General features: G+C 44.4%; 1 protein-coding gene across 3 annotated transcripts in view; it reads right to left on the bottom strand.

The window, feature by feature from the left end:
* Positions 1–15,670: 15,670 nt before the first annotated feature.
* Positions 15,671–21,166, bottom strand: part of LONRF3 (LON peptidase N-terminal domain and ring finger 3) — a 48,535-nt gene continuing 43,039 nt past the window's right edge. For all 3 annotated transcript variants that reach the window (XM_003812634.5, XM_008965072.3, XM_003812633.6), the window contains one exon: positions 15,671–21,025. In XM_003812634.5, the coding sequence (XP_003812682.1) occupies positions 20,876–21,025 (150 nt within the window). In that variant the 3' untranslated portion in view covers positions 15,671–20,875. The remainder of the gene's footprint in view (positions 21,026–21,166) is intronic.

The following is a 21,166-nucleotide window of genomic DNA, read 5'->3' as shown; positions in this document are numbered from 1 at the left end:
AAAAGAGTGAAACGAGGTTATTTTGTTTATGAGCCCCTATGTGTACATCTCTGGGCTCAGTCTGATTACCTTTTTTCTTTAGCCAAATAGAATGTCCTACTTTTTTCTTTAGCCAAATAGAATGTTCTATCCTTTAGCCCCACAGCTAAGAGAGGTGGGGATAGGTGTAATGCTACTGCTGGCAAGCGAGGGGTTTTGAATAGTAAAAGCCAATGGAGAATAGAAAAATAGTCAGAACTAGACTTTTAAAAAATATATCAACGTGGCTTCCTGAGTTGTGAGGTTTTTGTCTGTTTGTTTTCTGCAAAGCAGAAATCTATGAGAATCATGATCAAAATGCAGTTGTATCTTGTGAAGCCATATGAAACTCTTCAGGAGAATAAGAAAAAGCCCATCAGTGGGAGATGCTAGGACCATCAGCTGAGCCAGGGAGAGGATGATTAGGCATGTAATGTTCAGAGGCTACTTGAGGGGAAAGGGAGAACAAAAAAAACCAGCGTAATGAAAGGCCTCAAAGAATTAACAATAAAACTATATTTGATCCAGCAATCCCACTGGGAAACTACCCAAAGGAAAAGAAATAATTATATCAAAAAGACATCTATACTCAACGTTTATCACAGCACTATTCATAATAGTTATGCTACGGAATCAAACTAAGTGTCCATCAATGGATGATTGGATAAAGGAAATGTGATATATATACACAATGGAATATTATTCAGCCATAAAAAGAATGGAATTATGAATTTTGCAGCAAAATGAATGGACCTGGAGGCCATTAAGTGAAACAACTCAGAAACAAAAAGTCAAATACTGCATGTTCTCACTTACAAGTGGGAGCTAAATAATGCATTCACATGGACATAGAATGTGTAATAATCACTGGAGAGGCAGAAGGGTGGGAGGGTGGAAGAGGGGTGAAGGATAAGAAATTACTTAATGGGGGCTGGGCGCAGTGGCTCACGCCTGTAATCCCAGTACTTTGGGAGGGTGAGGTGGGCGGATCACGAGGTCAGGAGATTGAGACCATCCTGGCTAACATGGTGAAACCCCCGTCTCTACTAAAAATACAAAAAATTAGCCGGGTGTGGTGGTGGGTGCCTGTAGTCCCAGCTACTCGGGAGGCTGAGGCAGGAGAATGCCGTGAACCCGGGAGGTGGAGCTTGCCAGTGAGCACAGATAGTGTCACTGCACTCCAGTCTGGGCGACAGAGCAAGACGCCATCTCAAAAAAAAAAAAAAAATTTTACTTAAAGGGTAGAATGTACACTATATGTGTGATGGATACACTAAAAGCCTAAACATCAACACTATGCAATGTAGCCACATAATGAAACTGCATTTGTCCTCCTTAAATTTATACGAATATAATTGTAAAAAAAAAAGAAAGAAAAGAAGAGCTAAAGGAGTCAGAAAGAAAAAGTGGCTAGAAATATAATTATGAATCCAAGATAGGAGAGCCCAAGTATGGGGAAGCCAGGACAGAAACTACCAGACAAATGTGAAAAAAAAAAAGAAAAAAAAAAAACACCAGGAAGTGAATGTCCAGTTGGCTTTGGTCTAGACTCTAGGGTCAGAGAAAAACTATTCCCAGGAAGGGCCCAGATCAGAAGCCAGAAAGCAAATAGATGAGGATGGCCTGGGGGTGTATGTCAGGGGGTCTAAGAGCCACCAAATATATCTGCCCAGGGATATGCCCTACAGTGTTTTCTCAAAGGCAGAAAAACTTAAATATATTTCTGTTTCCACGGAATGGCCCCAGAAAGATTCAGTGAGTATTTACATTTGCTTGTTTGCTGAGTCAATTCTAGGCTATAGCCAGATAGCCAGCATGCCTGGGAGACTAAGTCAGAAGGGGTGGAGAGGGCAGTCCCCAAACTTGTCAGACTGGGAAAGTGGGAGTTTGGGATAAGTCCAAATTTAGCGTGTTATCCTAATATACTTAGCCACCAACAAATATTGAAATATTATGGGGCTCTCATGTTAATGCAACCTTGGTAGTCTCAAACAGTTATGGCTTAGAACTTCCTATTAAGGACTGTGGACTTTAGTGTGTAGAAAGCCTTATACTGGAGTACACATTGATTCAGGGGAGGTCTGTAGACTGTATGCAAAGTGCATGCAAAAATTGTGTGTGTGTGTGTGTGTGTGCGTGCCTTTTTCTGGAGAGCAGATAGTGTTCCACATGTGTGTGGTGGTAATCACTGAGATACAGCAATACTTTCATGCTTGTGCTGCCCCTCTATGAGCTACAGTGAGAGCTGGCGCTGTGAGGCCAAGTGCAGCAGACAGTACTCGTGGCAGGCCTTTTGCTGCAACAAGCCCTGTGTTGGGTGGAATGTGTAGAGGGCAGCTGGAAAAGCCATTTGATCAAGGCCTTACATTCTTTTTTTTTTTTTTTTTTTGAGACGGAGTCTCCCTCTGTCGCCCAGGCTGGAGTGCAGTGGTGCAATCTTGGCCCACTGCAACCTCCACCTCCCGGGTTCAAGCCATTCTCCTACTTCAGCCTCCCGAGTAGCTGGGACTACAGGCATGCGCCACCATGCCTGGCTAATTTTGGTATTTTTAGTAGAGACAAGGTTTCACCATATTGGTCAGGCTGGTCTTGAACTCCTTACCTCATGATCTGCCCTACTCAGCCTCCCAAAGTTCTGGGATTACAGGTGTGAGCCACCACACCAAGCCGGCCTTACATTCTTGAAGGGCCTCTATGAGGTTATCTCACAAAAAAAAGGCTATCTTTCATACATTCAGAGATTTATGGACAGGACTGAACAGAGACAACATTCATCATACAAATTTAACCTTGTGGCCAGGCGTGGTGGCTCACGCCCATAATTCCAGCACTTTGGGAGGCTGAGGTGGGTGGATCGCTTGAGTTCAGGAGTTTGAGACCAGGCTAGGCAACATGGCAAGACCCTATCTCTATGAAAAATACAGAAATTAGCTGGGTGTGGTGGCACACGCCTGTAGTCTCAGCTACTTGGGAGGCTGAAGCTGGAGGATTGCTTGAGCCCGCACAGAGGAGGTTGCAGTGAGCCGAGATGACACCACTGCACCCCAGCCCAGGTGACAGAGTGAGATCCTGTCTAAAAAAAACAAAACAAAACAAACAAATTTAAGCTTGTGTTTCCTTTCCAGACCACACTGCATATAATGCAGGACAAATTAATTTTTATATAAATCCTAGATTTATCTTGCAAAGAGCAAAGTTATACTGTATTAAACTGCTCTGTGATTAAATGCGCAAATGTGTTACCACAATATTTGCAGCCTTATCTTTGGCATTTCCTCATTTTTTTTAATACTCACAAAAAGATTTTTTTTAATTATGGTAAAAACCATGTAACATTAAATTTGCCATCTTAGCCATCTTTAAATATACAGTTCAGTTGCATTAACTATATTCACATTGTTGTGCAACAGATCTCTAGAACTTTTTTATCTTGCAAAACCAAAAATATCCCTATTGAACAACTCTCCGTTTATCTTATAAATAGCAAATTTATATTGCATTAAGTTGCTGTGTATTAAATGTGTGAATGTATTTTCACAAATTTTCTTTTGTTATCTTTATTATTATTTGTTTTTGAGGCAAGATCTCACTCTCTCATGCAGACTGTAGTGCAGTGGTGCAATCTCAGCTCATAGCAACCTCCACTTCCTGGGCTCAAGCTATCCTCCCACCTCAGCCTCCCGAGTAGCTGGGACCACAGGCACGTGCCACAATGCCTGGCCAATTTTTTTTTGTTGCTGTATTTTTTACAGAGACAGGGTTTCACCATGTTTCCCAGGCTGGTCTCGAACTCCTGAGCTCAAGTGGTCCACCCACCTCAGCCTCTCAAAGTGCTGGGATTACAGGCATGATATTTCCACACATTTTCCAACTTTTTCTTTGACATTTCCTCATTTTTTGTTTGTTCATTTGTCTGCTTTAATACATTAGAAAGATCGTAAAATGAAAATGGCCTGGGACTTTCTCAGCTTCTGTAATTTTCTCATTTATAACAGTCAAGTTCAGCAACCGATCAGTTTCCAGGTGTGCTGGCCCACAATGGACAGGGAGAGGAAATGGGCTGGTCAGAGAGAGCAGCAATGAGTCTGGGCTGAGCTATGGGAATGTTGGGGTGATCAGACCCAACACCAGGTCATGGGGGCAACAAAGTCTGGTGGAGTCAAAGGAATGAGAAAAAGTTTGAGATTGAAAGTGGGACCAGGGGGCCATCGTGAGTATGGAGGCTGCAAAGGCCCCGAGCTCTGGGAGCTCACCCTATTTATTGGTGATCAAAGAAACAGTTGGTGAGGATGTGGGGGTTGAAAGGAAACAGTGTATCAAGTGAATGAGAAATATATGGCTACTTGAGATAATGGGAGTGCTAGAAGCAAGGGGCCAGCAAGTCTACCAGACATGCAAGCCCTGCCTCAGCTTCTCTCCCAACACTCAGCTTTTCTCCCAACATGGGAAGAGCCACGGGGACAACTTTAATGGGAGAAAGTTCTCTAACACGAAGAAGGAGTGCTCTGGAAGCAGCCTGCCCACATTCAGATCCCCCTCCACTGCTCCATTGCTGTGTGCCTTCAAACAAGTTCCTTAACCTCTCTGAGCCTTGGTTTCCTCTTCTATAAAATGGGGATGATAGTAGTACTTGACCTATTGGACTGTTGTGTTAAAAAATATTTTGCCTGTTATATAGGAAGCCGTAAATATATATTTGCTGCTGCTGATGCTGCTGCTGCTGCTGTTGTTGTTGTTGTTATTTACCCCTGTGTCGTGGTGGTGCACAGAAACTTCTCTAGCTGGGAGTTCCTGGGCTGGGGACCTCTCAGTCCATCTTGTCATGGCCTTAGTGGGATGAATGATGAGGGATTCAACTGCTTTATTCCACTGAAATCCTAGGCAGGGGAAATAATTTCTATCTTGTGGTTTGAAGGGGGTGAGCTGGAGGGATGGCCGTAAGCAAAAATGTAGGAGAGTGTTGTTTATTACGCACATTTCAATAACATATCTCTCAACCACACCATTATGGATGGTGTCTCTGGCAGATCTCTGTTAAAGTGCAAATAAATTACCTAAAAACCAAGACCAGAAATCTGGACTCTTAGCACTTTACATATCCATGTGAATTAGTTGCGGGGGTTCCTTTTTCCTGAAAACAGCCCTATTGGCATTGGAAGTAAGCATAAAGACAGAGAAAGGAAGCACGCCCAGAGGCAGTGGTATGCTGGAAAAATGTAACAACCAGTTCTCTGTGAGGTGTGCCTTCATTTCTAGTGTGATGTAAATACTCCCACCTTGCCGATTTCAGCTACCACCCTGACATCACTGAACGTGGAGTTGGGAAGAGCTGCTTAGCGGCACACCATTCTATAGTAGCATTGCCACCACACAGATGCAGTAGACCTAAATACCTTCAAGAGCACAGATAACATTAAAAGTAGTAAAATAATTAGGAAGCAATAGGTTTTGAGTATTTATTACTTTGTTTTTAATGTTACTTAATTGTAAGTTTAGATAATTTTTTTTAAAATAATGGCTGTGTTTAACAGCTGGCTTTCAAAATTTTTGAAGTCTTAATGATCAGCTCTCATGAGCTAGTATGAGCCAGTTCTAGTATGCCAGAGCCCTGGTTTGTCTTTGGTTGATCAAGGTGAAGAGATTCATCTGGGTCCGTTATCCCAAAGCCTCCAGGTCATACAAATCATAATCCTCGATTCTAGTCATGCCAACTGCTTGCTTTCCTCCTCCCTTCCCAGCCAGTCTCCCCACTCCTATGGTTTTTTTTTTTTTTTTTTGACACGGAGTTTTGCTCTTGTTTCCCAAGCTAGAGTGCAATGGCACAATCTCAGCTCACTGCAACCTCTGCCTCCCGGGTTCAAGCAATTCTCCTGCCTCTGCCTCCCAAGTAGTTGGGATCACAGGCGCATGCCACCATGACCAGCTAATTTTTGTATTTTTAGTAGAGACGGGGTTTCGCCATGTTGGCCAGGCTGGTTTCGAACTCCTGACCTCAAGTGATCTGCCTGCCTCAGCCTCCCAAAGTGCTGGGATTGCAGGTGTGAGCCACTGTTCCTGGCCCCCACTTCTGAACACTCCAATCACTCCTCAAAAATTGTCTGTATCACCAACTACCACTTCTCTTCCTCTTGTGCAAACCCTAAGGGGCTTCCTGAGCCCAGCACCCAGCATCAGGCTGTGCCAAGGGGACTCCCTTGGTGGCTACCCATTAAACCGACTTGGCCAGCAAGCTGTGCTCTCATAGGCCAACCCTCTCCCCCTCACTCAAAAGCCTGCTGCACAGACCTCCTTGGAGACCCCCTTGGAGACCAGATTTTAATTGGAATGAAACAAAACCGTGAGAAACCAGGCCCTGCTCCCCTGTCAGGAACTTGCATACCTTAAGCCCTGTTCGTTACCAGGCTGAACTGCTCATAACATTCCACACGACTGGTCAATTCTCTCTCTATGGATCATCAGATGTTTTTCATGAGTTGTTGCGTCTGCCTGGAGTGCTCTTCAGCCCTTCCCTACTCTCTCATCTGCTTCGACCCTTCTCTACTCTCTTACGTGGAAAGCATCTCATTCTTCTGAGTTCAGCTCCTGCATCACCTCCTCCCAAAGCCCTCCCTGAACACCTCCCCAGGCAACATTAGGTGCCTTTCCTGTGAGGTACCACCACCATGCCCTGTGTAATGAATAAGTCCGTGTTTTCTTCCTTTGGCTGCAAACTTCTCAAGGGCAGGGATAGTGTTGTATTCCTCTCTATAGCCCAATGCCTAGCATATGATATGTGTCCTGCAAATGTTTGTTCCATTAATAAATGAATAAATTAGAGATGTTAATGCCCTTTTAGGGCCTGGACTAAGAATTACCATGATAGCTGAGCCTCTATTTTCCTGGCAGTTTCTATAAGTGAACATCCTCACATTTGAACCTTGAGGTAGGCGTGAGCACTAGAATTCCCCCTTTCTCCCTTTAAAAATTCCTTCATCTGTGGGTTTAGACCTGTTAGCCAACAAAAAACCCTCCCTTTAAGGCTTCTGGTCCCCAGCAGAAAGGACTGGATTGACTTGCTGCTTTTGTCAATCTACTTCACCATGGGGCTTTAAAAACATTCAGGAAAGATAGACCAGGCACTTGGATGGGATTGTTGAACCTGTGACCCCAGTCCTGAAATCTCTTGCTTCTTGTCTTCCTGTTGAAAAAGATAATGTATGTCTATTTTGGGTGGGAAAATTACAGGAAATATTTTGATGACCTGTCCTATGAAGTAGACACAATTGTTTTGCAGATGTGGAAACAAGGATAGTTTCTTTATCACATAGATAGTAAGTGGTGGGGGCAAGATTCTAACATAAACAGTCTAACTCTAGGGTCTGTGATCTCAACCCCTGCACTGTAGTAATATTTGATGGATGGATTAATGAATTAATAAATGCAGTGGAAAGCACTGCAGGCTGAAGGGCTGTCTATGCTGGATCAGGATCCCAAAGTCTGATTTTAGTCGTAACTGTGTCCGGAATTGGTTGGTTCTTGGTCTCACTGACTTCAAGAATGAAGCTGCGGACCCTCACGGTGAGTGTTACAGCTCTTAAGGTGGCACGTCTGGAGTTTGTTCCTTCTGATGTTCAGATGTGTTCGGAGTTTCTTCTTTCTGGTGGGTTCATGGTCTCACTGGCTCAGGAGTGAAGCTGCAGACCTTCGCAGTGAGTGTTACAGCTCTTAAGGCAGAGCGTCTGGAGTTGTTCGTTCCTCCCGGTGGGCTCATGGTCTCGCTGGGCTCAGGAGTGAAGCTGCACATCTTCGTGGTGAGTGTTACAGCTCATAAAAGCAGTGTGGGCCCAAAAAGTGAGCAGTAGCAAGATTTATTGCAAAGAGTGAAAGAACAAAGCTTCCACAGCGTGGAAGAAGACCCTAGCGCGTTGCCACTATTGGCGCCGCAGCCTGCTTTTATTCTCTTATCTGGCCCCACCCACATCCTGCTGATTGGTAGAGCCCAGTGGCCTGTTTTGACAGGGCGCTGATTGGTGCGTTTACAATCCCTGAGCTAGATACAAAGGTTCTCCAGGTCCCCATCAGATTAGTTAGATACAGAGGTTCGACACACAGGTTCTCCAAGGCCCCACCAGAGCAGCTAGATACAGAGTGTCGATTGGTGCACTCACAAACTTTGAGCTAAACACAGGGTGCTGATTGGTGTATCCACAAACCTTGAGCTAGATACAGAGTGCCGATTGGTGTATTTACAATCCCTGAGCTAGACACAAAGGTTCTCCAAGGCCTCACCAGTGCAGCTAGATACAGAGTGTCGATTGGTGCACTCACAAACCTTGAGCTAAACACAGGGTGCTGATTGGTGTGTTTACAAACCTTGAGCTAGATACAGAGTGCCGATTGGCGTATTTACAATCCCTGAGCTAGACATAAAGGTTCTGCAAGGCCCCACCAGAGCAGCTAGCTACAGAGTGTCGATTGGTGCACTCACAAACCTTGAGCTAAACACAGGGTGCTGATTGGTGTGTTTACAATCCCTGAGCTAGACATAAAGACTCTCCACGTCCCCACCAGACTCAGGAGCCCAGCTGGCTTCACCTAGTGGATCCTACACCGGGGCTGCAGGTGGAGCTGCCTGCCAGTCCCGCGCCATGTGCTTGCACTCCTCAGCCCTTGGGTGGTCGATGGGACTGGGCGCCGTGGAGCAGGGGGTGGTGCTCATCGGGGAGGCTCAGGCCGCACAGGAGCCCATGGAGTGGGTGGAAGGCTCAGGCATGGTGGGCTGCAGGTCCCGAGCCCTGCCCTGCAGGAAAGCAGCTAAGGCTCGGTGAGAAATCAAGCACAGCGCCGGTGGGCTGGCACTGCTGGGGGACCTAGTACACCCTCCGCAGCCACTGGCCCGGGTGCTAAGTCCCTCATTGCCCGGGGCCAGCAGGGCTGGCCGGCTGCTCCGAGTGCGGGGCCCACCAAGCCCACGCCCACCGGGAACTCCAGCTGGCGTGCAAGCGCCGCACGCAGCCCCGGTTCCCGCTGGTGCCTCTCCCTCCACACCTCCCTGCAAGCTGAGGGAGTGGCCTCCAGCCTTGGCCAGCCCAGAAAGGGGCTTCCACAGTGCAGTGGTGGGCTGAAGAGCTCCTCAAATGCCACCAAAGTGGGAGCCCAGGCAGAGGAGGTGCCGAGAGCAAGCGAGGGCTCTGAGGACTGCCAGCACGCTGTCACCTCTCATAACTGTGATAGCCATTCCAACTCCTTCCATGATCACCTGAATGACTGGGGGCACAGGGTGTGTGAGTTGGCAGGCATGAGGTTCCTCTTTTTCAGCCAAAAGCAGTCTGCCTCACTTTCATGAAACCCAAACTTCTGTGAATGGAGTGGAAGATTTCTCCTAAGTAACAGATTGTGTGAGAGAAAGGTTCCTAGAACAGGGAAGCAATCTAAAGAGAAGTTTGGGTCGGGGAGGGTGAGAGAGAGAACAGTCCCTAAAGGGGACTTTCCAAATAGGCTGTAGCTCTTTAAAAAATTCTTTGTTCTTCCCAATGAAAGTTCCATGTCCAAGAAGCCACACATCAGAACACTCGGGGTGGGGAGGGCCAGCTGTGAGCTTCTTCTAGTGTGTTGAGTGTGCATTACATTTTAGGCTCTTGTCTCATTTGGCCACTAACTCATGGAGTGATCTTGAACACTGTTGTGCAACCATAGTTCTCTTATCTGCAAAATGGGAAAAATAATAGTGGCTGAAAGCAGGAGATTTAGCTGGGCTGAATGATTTCTTAAGGCCTCCTTCAGCACTGGTGAGAGGTGACAAAGTGCTAGCAGCCCTCACTCACTCTCGGGCACCTCCTCGGCCTCGGCGGCATTTGAGGAGCCCTTCAGCCCTCCACTGCGCTGTGGGGGCCCCTCTCTGGGGCTGGCCAATGCCGGAGCTGGCTCCCTCTGCTTGCGGGGAGGCGTGGAGGGAGAGGCGTAGAGGGGAGCAGGCTACGCGCAGCGCTCGCGCTCACGCTCACGGGCCAGCGTGGGTTCCAGGTGGGCGCCGGCGCCTGCTGGGCTTGATCGGGGACGAGCTCCCTCTGGGCTGCCGGAGTGCCAGGGCTAGGTGCTGCAAAGTCCCGCGGCGGTGAGGGCCACTGAAAGGTGAAGCTGGCTGGGCTTCTGCCTCTGGTGGGGACTTGGAGAACTTTTCTGTCTAGTTAAAGGATTGTAAATGCACCAATCAGCACTCTGTGTCTAGCTAGAGGTTTGTAAACGCACCAATCAGCACTCTGTGTCTAGCTAAAGGTTTATAAACGCACCAGTCAGCACTCTGTGTCTAGCTAATCTGGTGGGGACTTGGAAAACTTTTGTGTCTAGCTAAAGGATTGTAAACGCACCAATCGGAACTCTCTGTCTCGCTAAAGGTTCATAAATCCACCAATCAGCACTTTGTGTCTAGCTCAAGGTTTGTAAATGCACCAGTCAGCACTCTGTGTCTAGCTCAAGGTTTGTAAATGCACCAATCAGTGCTCTGTGTCTAGCTAATCTAGTGGGGACTCGGTGAACTTTTGTGTCTAGCTAAAGGATTGTAAATCCACCAATCAGCACTCTGTGTCTACCTCAAGGTTTGTAAACACACCAGTTAGCACCCTGTCAAAACGGACCAATCAGCTCTCTGTAAAATGGACCAGGATGTGGGTGGGGGTCAGATAAGGGAATAAAAGCAGGCTGCCCAAGCCAGCAGGGGCAACCTGCTGGGGTCCCTTTCCAGGATGTGGAAGCTTTGTTCTTTTGCACCTGGCAATAAATCTTGCTGCTGCCCACTCTTTGGGTCCCTGCCACATTTATGAGCTGTAACACTCACCACGAAGGTCTGCAGCTTCACTCCTGAAGTCAGTGAGACCACGAACCCACCAGAAGGAAGAAACTCCGGACACATCTGAACATCTGAAGGAACAAACTCCGGACACACCATCCTTAAGAACTGTAATACACACTGCGAGGATCCATGGCTTCATTCTTGAAGTCAGTGAGACCAAACCCACCAATTCCGGACACACTGGGATGTATGACTCTAGAACATACATCTGTATGTATGTAGCTTTCAACGTTTATCTTTTATTTCGCCTTTTGAATCTCCAAATCTATACTCCTATTTTTTCTTTGATGCAAAAATAAATCAAATCGGCCACAGAGGTGAGTAGGGAGAAGAACAAGTTGGGCAAGCTGCGTTGATAATCAAGGGGCCCCAGAGCTTGTAGTCATTAGGGAGAGAGGCCTTCATGGAGGAGGACCCCAAAGACAGAAGAGGAGGCAGGTTTGGAGGGACTAGAGTTAGAATATGATAAGGCACAGGAATCAAGGCCCGAGAAGTGAGGAGAATGGTGGGCTTTATGAGAGGCACCCTAACTCACAGAGTGAGTAAGAACAACAGCTGTGGGGCAGACAGCCTGGATCCCAAGCCCCGCCTCCCTGCTTCCTAACCACATGACCTTGAACAAGTCACTTTATTTTTCTGAGCTGCCGTGTAAAAGCTGGGTAATAATAGCACCGACTTCAGAACTAAATAAGGTAATGCTTAGCACAGTGCACAGCACATAGTTCACATTCAATAAATGGTTGCTGTTGTTTTGCTGTCATCATTACTGGACGTTCTCCACCAGACATTTTTTAAAATTTAATTTTAAGTTCTGGGATACATGTGCAGGATGTGCAGGTTTGTTACATAGGTAAACGTGCTGTGGTGGTTTGCTGCACCTGTCAAACCATCACCTAGGAATTAAGCCCCATATGCATTAGCTATTTATCCTGACACCTAGGTATTAAGCCCCACATGCATTAGCTATTTATCCTGACACCTAGGTATTAAGCCCCACATGCATTAGCTATTTATCCTGATGCTCTCCCTCCCACCACCCCTCTGACAGGCCCCAGTGTGTGGTGTTCCCCTCCCTGTGTCTCATTCTTCTCATTGTTCAGCTCCCACTTAAGAGTGAGAAGACGCAATGTTCCTGTGTTAGTTTGCCAAGGATAATGGCTTCCAGCTCCATGCATGTCCCTGCAAAGGACATGATCTTGTTCCTTTTTATGGCTGTATAGTATTCCATGATGTGTATGTACCACATTTTGTTTATCCAGTCTATCATTGATGTCCATTTTGGTTGATTCCTTGTCTTTGCTACTGTGAATAGTGCTGCAGTGAACATATGCGTGCATGTATCTTTGTAATAAAATGATTTATATTGCTTTGGGTATATACCCAGTAATGGGATTGCTGGGCCAAATGGTATTTCTGGTTCTAGATCTTTGAGATATCACCACACTGTTTTCTGCAAAGGATGAACTAACTTACATTCCCACCAACAGTGTAAAAGTATTCCTATTTCTCCACAGCCTCACCAGCATCTGTTGTTTCTTGACTTTTTAATAATTGCCATTCTGACTGGTGTGAGATGGTATCTCATCGTAGTTTCGATTTGCATTTATGAACTGAGTTGTTCTCTTGGGTCTGTGGCACTACACAATGGGCGGCCCGTAACAGTGGGTAAGATTGTGGGCTTTGGAATCCATGCGGGCTCTGGCCCAGATCTTAATCAGCATGACCATTGGTAAGTAACAAAACCACCCTGTGCCATAGTTTACTTGCCTATAACAAGTATATAACAAGATGTCTACTTCACATATTATAGTGAGCTCTACTTCAGATTATTGTGAAGAGCTCTACTTCACAGATTATTATTTCTTTTTCTTTTTGAGACATAGTCTCGCTCTGTCACCCAGGCTGGAGTGCAGTGGCACAATCTCAGCTCACTGCAACCTCTGCCTCCTGGGTTCCAGCGATTCTCCTGGCTCAGCCTCCTGAGTAGCTGGGATTACAGGTGCGGGCTACTACGCCCGACAATTTTTATTTTTTTATTTTTTTATTTTTAGTAGAGAAGGGGTTTCACCGCGTTGACCAAGCTGGTCTCAAACTCCTGACCTCAGGTGATCCACCCGCCTCGGCCTCCCAAATTGCTGGGATTATTGGCGTGAGTCACCGCGCCTGGCCACAGATTATTATTTCTAAGAAGAATGTTAAAAATTCTAGAAACAAACATGGCACGTAATGAACACTCAATGGACACTGGCTTGGCCTTTGGATCAGTGACCAGCTCAATGAGGAGCTGCTGATACACTGTCTGTCCTTTCTGGGATCAGCCTACAGGTGCAAGAACATGGCTCATATTTTCTGAAGACATGACTGCAGTCTTAGTTTGGGCATAAGTGACTTCCCAAATCAGGATGGAAGATCAAGTCCACAGTTAATATGGGAAGAGGATACATGATGTTCCGGCCAGGAGATGAAAAGGTAACCACTTCGACTCTCATAATTAGCCATTTAACCCTTCTTTGCCTTCATTCCTCTCTTTTCCTTCTTTTCCTCTCCCCATCCTTTTCTCTGTCCAATGGGAGCTCATCACTGTAGACTGCTTAAGCAGAAGGGCTTAACTCCATTTGTGGACATAATGCTCCCCCTTCCCTAATAACCACTATCTTCTTATGAGAGTGTTCATTTCAGCTCGCAGAAGAAACACACAGTCCTGAGACTGTAGAGTTGCCTTCTACCAGTGGCAACAGACATCCTGATAGGCCAAAGGTGCAATGATCTCCCCTGTTCCCATGACTGTATCGAATATCACCATAATGCCCTTCTAAAATCCAAGAGAAGCAAGATTTCTGTAGCAAAACTGGATTTAGGGCAAGTGGGCTATTTCGGCCCTTTGCAGCATTTGTAGTGTCCAGAAATTGTTGATATTGACTTACTAGAAGGTAGGAAGTATTCTGCAAAGGGGTGCAATTTGGGAGGCCGTACTTCAATAAATGGAGTAGAATTTTTTCAGGTCTTTGTAATGCAACGATGACATTTGATAATATATGTGTGTAAGTGGACAGGAAACGTGTATGACCAGTCAATGTGAGTATAGGTTGAAATGGGAAAATCAGTAACCAAAAACTGGAAAGGGTGGGAGAAGGGGCCTCAGAGATACAGAGGCAGGGCTCCTCAGAACTTACACTTCTCTACCTTGACCAGAACATACCTCTGCATTGAGCTGACCACAGACAAGTCTGGCTAGGATATCTACATTACCTGAAGAAGTCAATATGGGGAGTACTGACACCAGCCCCTTCCCATCCCACCTCAGGCCCTCCTGGGAATGAAGAAATCATAAAACATAAGAGAACACGGAAAAGTTTAGGCTTCTGGGAGTCTAGGGCATTTTTCCTTCCTTTCTCTTGTTCATATCTCGTTTTTCAACTGGTGTTATCTTCTAGGGAGGCATCTTTGGCCCTGGAGAACTCAAAAGAGCCAGAATGGGCCAGGCGTGGTGGCTCACACCTGTGATCCCAGCACTTTGGGAGGCCGAGGTGGGTGGATCATGAGGTAAGGAGATCGAGACCATCCTGGCTAACATGGTGAAAACCCGTCTCTACTAAAAATACAAAAAAAATTAGCAGGGCATGGTGGCGGGTGCCTGTAGCCCCAGCTACTCGGGAGGCCGAGGCAGGAGAATGGCGTGAACCTGGGAGGCGGAGCTTGCAGTGAGCCGATTGCGCCACTGTACTCCAGCCTGGGCGGCAGAGCAAGACTCCGTCTCAAAAAAAAAAAAAAAAAAAAAAAAGCCAGAGTGGATCCCAGAAGAGAGGATGCAGTAAGTGTTGGCTTTGGTTCTAACAAAGGCCTGGGGTACAACTGCAAACAGAAGCTTCTTTTAAGATGGCTCAATTCGGTTCTCCAGAGAAAAATTATGCAGGGATTCTGGGCAGGACTGTCTTGGAAGGACTGGCTTGTGCCTTTAAGTGTACTCTATCTCTTAAGAACCAGCGAGTGGCAGACTGGGCACAGAAGGATGAAGTCTAACAGAGCCAAGTCTTTCCTCTGGGGCCTAGATGGACAGGAGTTCTGATTTTTTTCTATATCCCCCAAGGTCCTGTTACACAGAATAAGATCAAGCTCAAGTGGAATTTTCTATCATTTCATTTTTAATTGTCCCATTCTTGTGTCCTTCTTCCCTCAACGGTAAGAACTCATTTAAAAGTTATCAATAGCATAAGACTAAAATCAGTACTGTAGAGAAGATGGGATGTTGCTGAAGCTCTTCTGCTGGGATCAGCTTGGTCAGTATCACTTATTGTCACAAATGTTACCAATTTTCCTGTTAAAAGGTTCATGTTTGGGGCCTTAGCTTTTAGCCTATTGTTAATAAACTGCTTGTTTAAAATAAAAACGTGTTATTTGTTTTCTTGAACATTTTATGATGCCAAAGAAAATAGTAGGCAGTGTGTTGTGCTTTAAGCAAACCCAATATGTGAATGCTTGGATTTACATATAAAGTAGGGGCAGATATTGAAAAAATGCTTCAACATAATTCTTTATGTAACAAGCTTTTCTGGTGCATTTTGAAACACTTTATGGCCAGTTTTTCAGAACACATCAGTCACATTAATCAGTTCACACCTGCCTCGCTGTCACATACATGGGAGTTTGCTGTCTGAATGCAAGTATATTTCCTTAAAGGATCTTCTGGTATTACAACCAATAGGAACAAGAACAAATACATGTTCCTGAAGCATTCCTTTCTATTCAGCTTCCACCGAAGTGATACTGAAGCTAGTTGGATAATTCTTTTCCTAAGGTAGGAATACAGTTTTGTTGGACACAAAGTGAGGCAATAGGAAACATTTTTTAATGAACAAACAACTTTCACACAAACTGTCTGTATCACATTGTTATTACAACACAGATGAGCTGAAACGTTTTTGTACAGATTTGGAGGATGGGAATCCTAAAAAGAAATCAAGCATATAGAGGTAGTTGAATAGCAATATGGGGGGAAAAAAGCATTATCTTATATTTCCCTTCAGTTCATTACAGTGCAAGAGTAAAATGGCTGCTTACCAAACAAATGGAAAACACACACACATTTGCCACTGTTTACATGGCTTGCTTGATATTTTAATCCTGGCATTACTTACAACTGCATAAGATGATGGAACTAATTTACCTAAAATAAGCCTATGGTGCCACATTGGCCTATTTGCTTTCCTTTTATTCCATTATTAGTGTTGCTTTAACAATAGATAAATGTTAGTCAACTTTTAAAATTATGCATTAGCTACAGTGTTGCTTTGTAAACTTCTGTTAAATCACGTTTGCTGCAAAAACATTTTAAACAACAGCTACAGTCATGAAGCAAAAGCTTTAAAGTGACACCAGGAACAGAGATTACAGGCACTTCTCTCTGGAGGTTAACTTAGCATGTTTGGAAATACACATTTGTAAGTGAAAATTTCTTCATTTCACCTCTGGATGTGTGTAACCCAGATTATTAAATAGTTGTACAGTGTAATAAGGTGGGAGCTATCATTCTAAGATGAATTGAATGTGTACACTTTATGTGGCTCCTTTTCCTTCCTTCTGTTTGAACTCAGAAGGGCCACAAATTGAAGCCCATGCTGCCAGCTGCTTTTTAGAACTGTCTTCTACCATAAATCAAAACCTCACTTAGCCCCAAGAATGGGCTGAAAATCTCCTCTTTTCCATTGTTTGGGCTGCCCTCCATTTGCATCTTTGTCACACACCACTGCTATGGTTCTGCCTTGGTGAGCAGAAATGGATGCGAAGTCAACATGTTGGGAACTCAAAAATGAGTTCCTGAATAAAATTCCCATCTTGGAAATGGAGTTGGTGTGGGGAACACAGACGGATTGCAGTCTGTCAACAGTATGCAATCTGTTGACTGTAAGAGACCTCTGGGTGCTGTGAACTAGCCTCAGGAGCTCCACCGCTCCAATGGCCAGTCACAGGGGATTATCTGAGCCCAGGCCAGCTCCACAGGTAGAGCTGGAAGCGCCACATGCGCAATGACTCAGCTTGCCCCTTGCTGCTGAGGCAGCACTGGGCTAAAAGCAACCTTCAGAAAAGGCAAACTTTAAAAATTGTCATTCTCTGCCCCGCTAAGTCAGGGGCAGGCACTCTTTTCTCCAAGTTGTCTACAGAAAATTGGTTTTTCATTTTCTACATTTTGCTGGTTATTTGCTAGCAGCAGTAGTACAGTACAAAGCAGAAAGATATGATGTCTGCTTGCTACCTAGTGTATATATATATACACACACACATACACACACACATACACACACAAAGACATACATACATACATACATACATACATACATACATACATACAAAATATAACCTACTAGGCAAAGACTGGGTCCGTCATGATAGACAGAAAAACTAACTAAATAAGTGGCACTATCTACTGTGGGGGAAGTCTTATTTTTCTGGCCTAGATTTAGCCTTATGTCTTTCTTCTGTATACCCTTCATTCCCAAGCTGTGCAGCAAAACCAATTTCCCAGTGTAAAAATGGTCAAGACCAATTGATTACCTCGTTAAGGTACATCCCAAAGAAAGCCAAAGCTTAGCCTTGCATCCTGCCTTGCAACTACACAAAATATTTAACATAGTGGAGGCTCAGTTTTCTCATTCATAATATGGGGATAATAACTGCTCTCGCAGGGTTGGTATGAGAAATAAATGATGTAATGAGCTCAGGTATGTGAGATCACTTGGCTCAGTACCTGGTACATGGGGATCTCAGTACATTTTTTGTTGAATCTGTTACTTTGGGCAACATAAAGAAATACTATCAACTAAGAACAGAAGTCACAGATTGTAAACTCTCATCATCTGGGATGGGTAAGGTTCTCAATACATTTTGGAGAACAGGGAGTGAAAAGTTGATTATTCTAATGGAGCTAGAACTTAAGGCTTCCATTCTATCAGAAATCCTAGGCTGGGTGCGGTGGCTCACACCCACACCCGTAATCCCAGCACTTTGGGAGGCCCAGGCAGGTGGATCACCTGAGGTCAGGAGTTCGAGACTAGCCTGACCAACATGGTGAAACCCCATCTCTACTAAAACTACAAAAATTAGCCAGGCGTGGTGGTGCGTGCCTGTAATCCCAGCTACTTGGGGGGCTGAGACAAGGGAATCACTTGAACCTGGGAGGCGGAGGTTGCAGTGAACTGAGATCGAGCCACTGCACTCCAGCCTGGGTGACAGAGTGAGACTCAGACTCGCACACACACACACACACACACACACACACAAAAGAAAGAAAGGAAAGGAAAGGAAAAAGAAAGGAAGGAAGGAAGGAAGGGAGGGAAAGAGAGAGGGAGGGAGGGAACGAAAGAAAAAGAAAGGAAGGAAGGAAGGAAGAAATCCTAGACCTACATAGGGCACTACCTTCTAGCCCTTATTGAAGCAGGAAAAAAATTTCTGGTATAGGATTGATTCCTATCTCTGACCCTCATTTGTTCTCCAGTTATTTCACTTTCACACACATTTAATTCCCAAAAGAATTATCTGTAAATCATCAAATTATGGGTCCAAAAATCAGTGGTATCTATTCCCCCAACTAAGTTTAAAGGGGTTTCAAGTGGATATTGTGTGTAAAGGCAGTGTTTTATACAAATGTAGGCCCTTGATGATATTCTATAACTATGACTAATCTAATAGTAGCTATTATTTCTTGAATGCATTCTAGGTGTGAGACACTGTGCTAATTGATTTACACGTTATCTCATTTAATTTTCGTAACAACCCTATATGCAGAACTTATCACTATCATTTCATAGATTAGAAAACTGAGGGTTGGCAAAAGTTAAATCAATTGCCAAAAATAATATATCTAATAAGTAGAGAAGCTTAGGGCCTTTTTCTTTGTTGCATTTACACTAGATAACAAGAAACTATTAGGATTGTGTTATGACCACATGGTCTGGGAACCAGGTGGGAGGGGGAGTCTTTTCTGCTCCCTGAGCTTTGTGGAGTTTGCTTGCGCAGAAATAATGCCTATACTTCCGCCTATTTCTGTTCTTCACCTGCCCAGACTAGCTCCAAACATCAAATCTGATAAACACAACACTCTGGCAACATAATGTCCATTAAGTGAGTGCAGAAAAGACCATCTGGTTTCTGCTTACATGCATCTTTTTTTATGTTGTCTGGATCATCTCATTCTCCCTTTCCTGTTTCTAGCTACAGGTGGTGATGGGAGAAGTAAGAATTACACTCTCACCTTAACAGAGTGATGGGCTGTGAATGACTGATGCAAAAATCATTCACTGTCCAAAATCACATGGTATAATTTGCATGAAGGTACTAATGGCACAATTCACTTCCTCCCTGCTCTAATCGTTTCACTCTGCCATTATAACACTCCCGTACTCGTGGTACTTTACAGGCTGTCCTGCCACTGAAGGACTCAAACTAGCACTAAGCAAGCTAAATCAGGGCTTACTCTTACTCCTCACCCTATATTCTCCCCATACATTGAAATATTTCACCCATGCAACTAGAAGCAAAGGCAGTACTTAGGTAAAATAATAGATTATCTGGTTTCTTTTTTTTTTTGAGACGCAGGTTTGCTCGTTGTCCAGGCTGGAGTGCAGTGGTGCAATCTCGGCTCACTGCAACCTCCATCTCCCAGGTTCATGTGATTCTCCTGCCTCAGCCTCCCAAGTAGCTGGGATTACAGGCATACACCACCAAGCCTGGCTAATTTTGTATCCATTTTTAGTAGAGACAGGGTTTCATCATGTTAGTTAGGCTGCTCTCGAACTCCTGACCTCAAGTGATCCGCCTGCCTCGGCCTCCCAAAGTGCTGGGATTACAGGCGTGAGCCACCGTGCCCGGCCATCTGGTTCCTTTAAAAAGATTTCTATAGGGTTCTACTCTATTTGTCTTATTTACATTTTTAATAATAAAAAGTCCTTATCAAGTGTTTCTGTCCAGGTCTTGATCCTCAGAACCCCGGGGAGAGGTGGGTTATGGAGGCTAGTTGGGCATGACTGTGATGTGCTAAACTGAACACCATTTCCTCTGAAGAGTTAATTATGATCCTGCCTAAAATCCGATTCCTAACTGCACTGGGGAAAAATTAGATACACGTACAATTAGATTGCTGAAGTAAATGCCTATAATAAAAATAATTCTTTCAGCTTTGTTCTGTATTACACACAGAAAATGAATTATTTTACTTTACCTTGGCATATACCATAATCTAGGCCAAATCCCTTAAGTATTTTATATTGTTTAGTTCAAACTGAAAAAAAAAAGTGGACTCTGAAGACAGATGATCTTAGCATCATTCTGAACTTCTTTTAAGCATCCATTTGGATAGATACAGAAATGGTCTAAGAACTAGTGTCATTGTAGTAAAAAAAAGATAAAAGCAAAAACTGCACACTTCTAGTATTGTTATTTCCCCCTAGGTACATGGTAAACCACATCAATAAATAAAGCAATGGACTTTTCAGCAATGTACGCTTAAATAGTTACAAACATACATGTAGAAAAAAGGATACAGTAGTGCAAAAAATAAATTATTAAAACAGAAGTATGAACATTATTTTACACAATGCTCTATAAAACCTGAACCATTTGGAATGAGACCTCAAGTCAGTGAAATTATACAGCAACATTATTAGTATCTTTGTTTTCACATTTCAACCACACAGTCATTGATCTATGAAAGAAAGAATATTAAAGCAAAACCACTTTAAACTTTTGGAAATTTTAGTGTTAAAATCAAATTATGTTTTTCTGGGCTCTTAAACACCTCTGCTGTTTATGTAGTTATGCAGCATGTCAAGAAGCATCTTAAGACAGAAAGTTTCAAATAGGTCACATTCTTTTGGTCTTTCTACTCAATTTCTCTCTGTGATCAACAGCAGGCTGATGCCTCTGTTTGACACCCCCTTCTGTTAAGATATTATTGCAATTAGATATATTTACAAGAAGACTCCCCCCGACGGCAGTGGGGAAGGTGGGAGCTCCTCTTCGGCAATCCACTCACTAGTTTTAGTTTCGGGATATGAAGGCCAGGACTCGTCGAATACCATTCAGTCTGTCCTTTAAGGACCTCATTGCTAGGAAGGGGAGCTGAGCTCGGCTTTCCAAGGGAAGAACTGCTAACATCCACCAGCACCAGGCTGGGCCATTCGGGTTCATCTGCAACAGAGAAACACAATGGAGTCATCCTATTCCCATCCAAGAACATCAGTCTGCAGAGTTCCAAATGCTCAAGGTAAAGACCCCAGGTAGAACAACTCCATGTGGCAGATTGCTAATTGACCCTATATCTATTTTCCC

Source organism: Pan paniscus, chromosome X (genome assembly GCF_029289425.2).
Source record: "Pan paniscus chromosome X, NHGRI_mPanPan1-v2.0_pri, whole genome shotgun sequence".
NCBI classification, from domain to species: domain Eukaryota; kingdom Metazoa; phylum Chordata; class Mammalia; order Primates; family Hominidae; genus Pan; species Pan paniscus.
The sequence above is the reverse complement of the archived record's forward strand: the minus strand, read 5'-3'. Positions and strand labels throughout refer to the sequence as shown.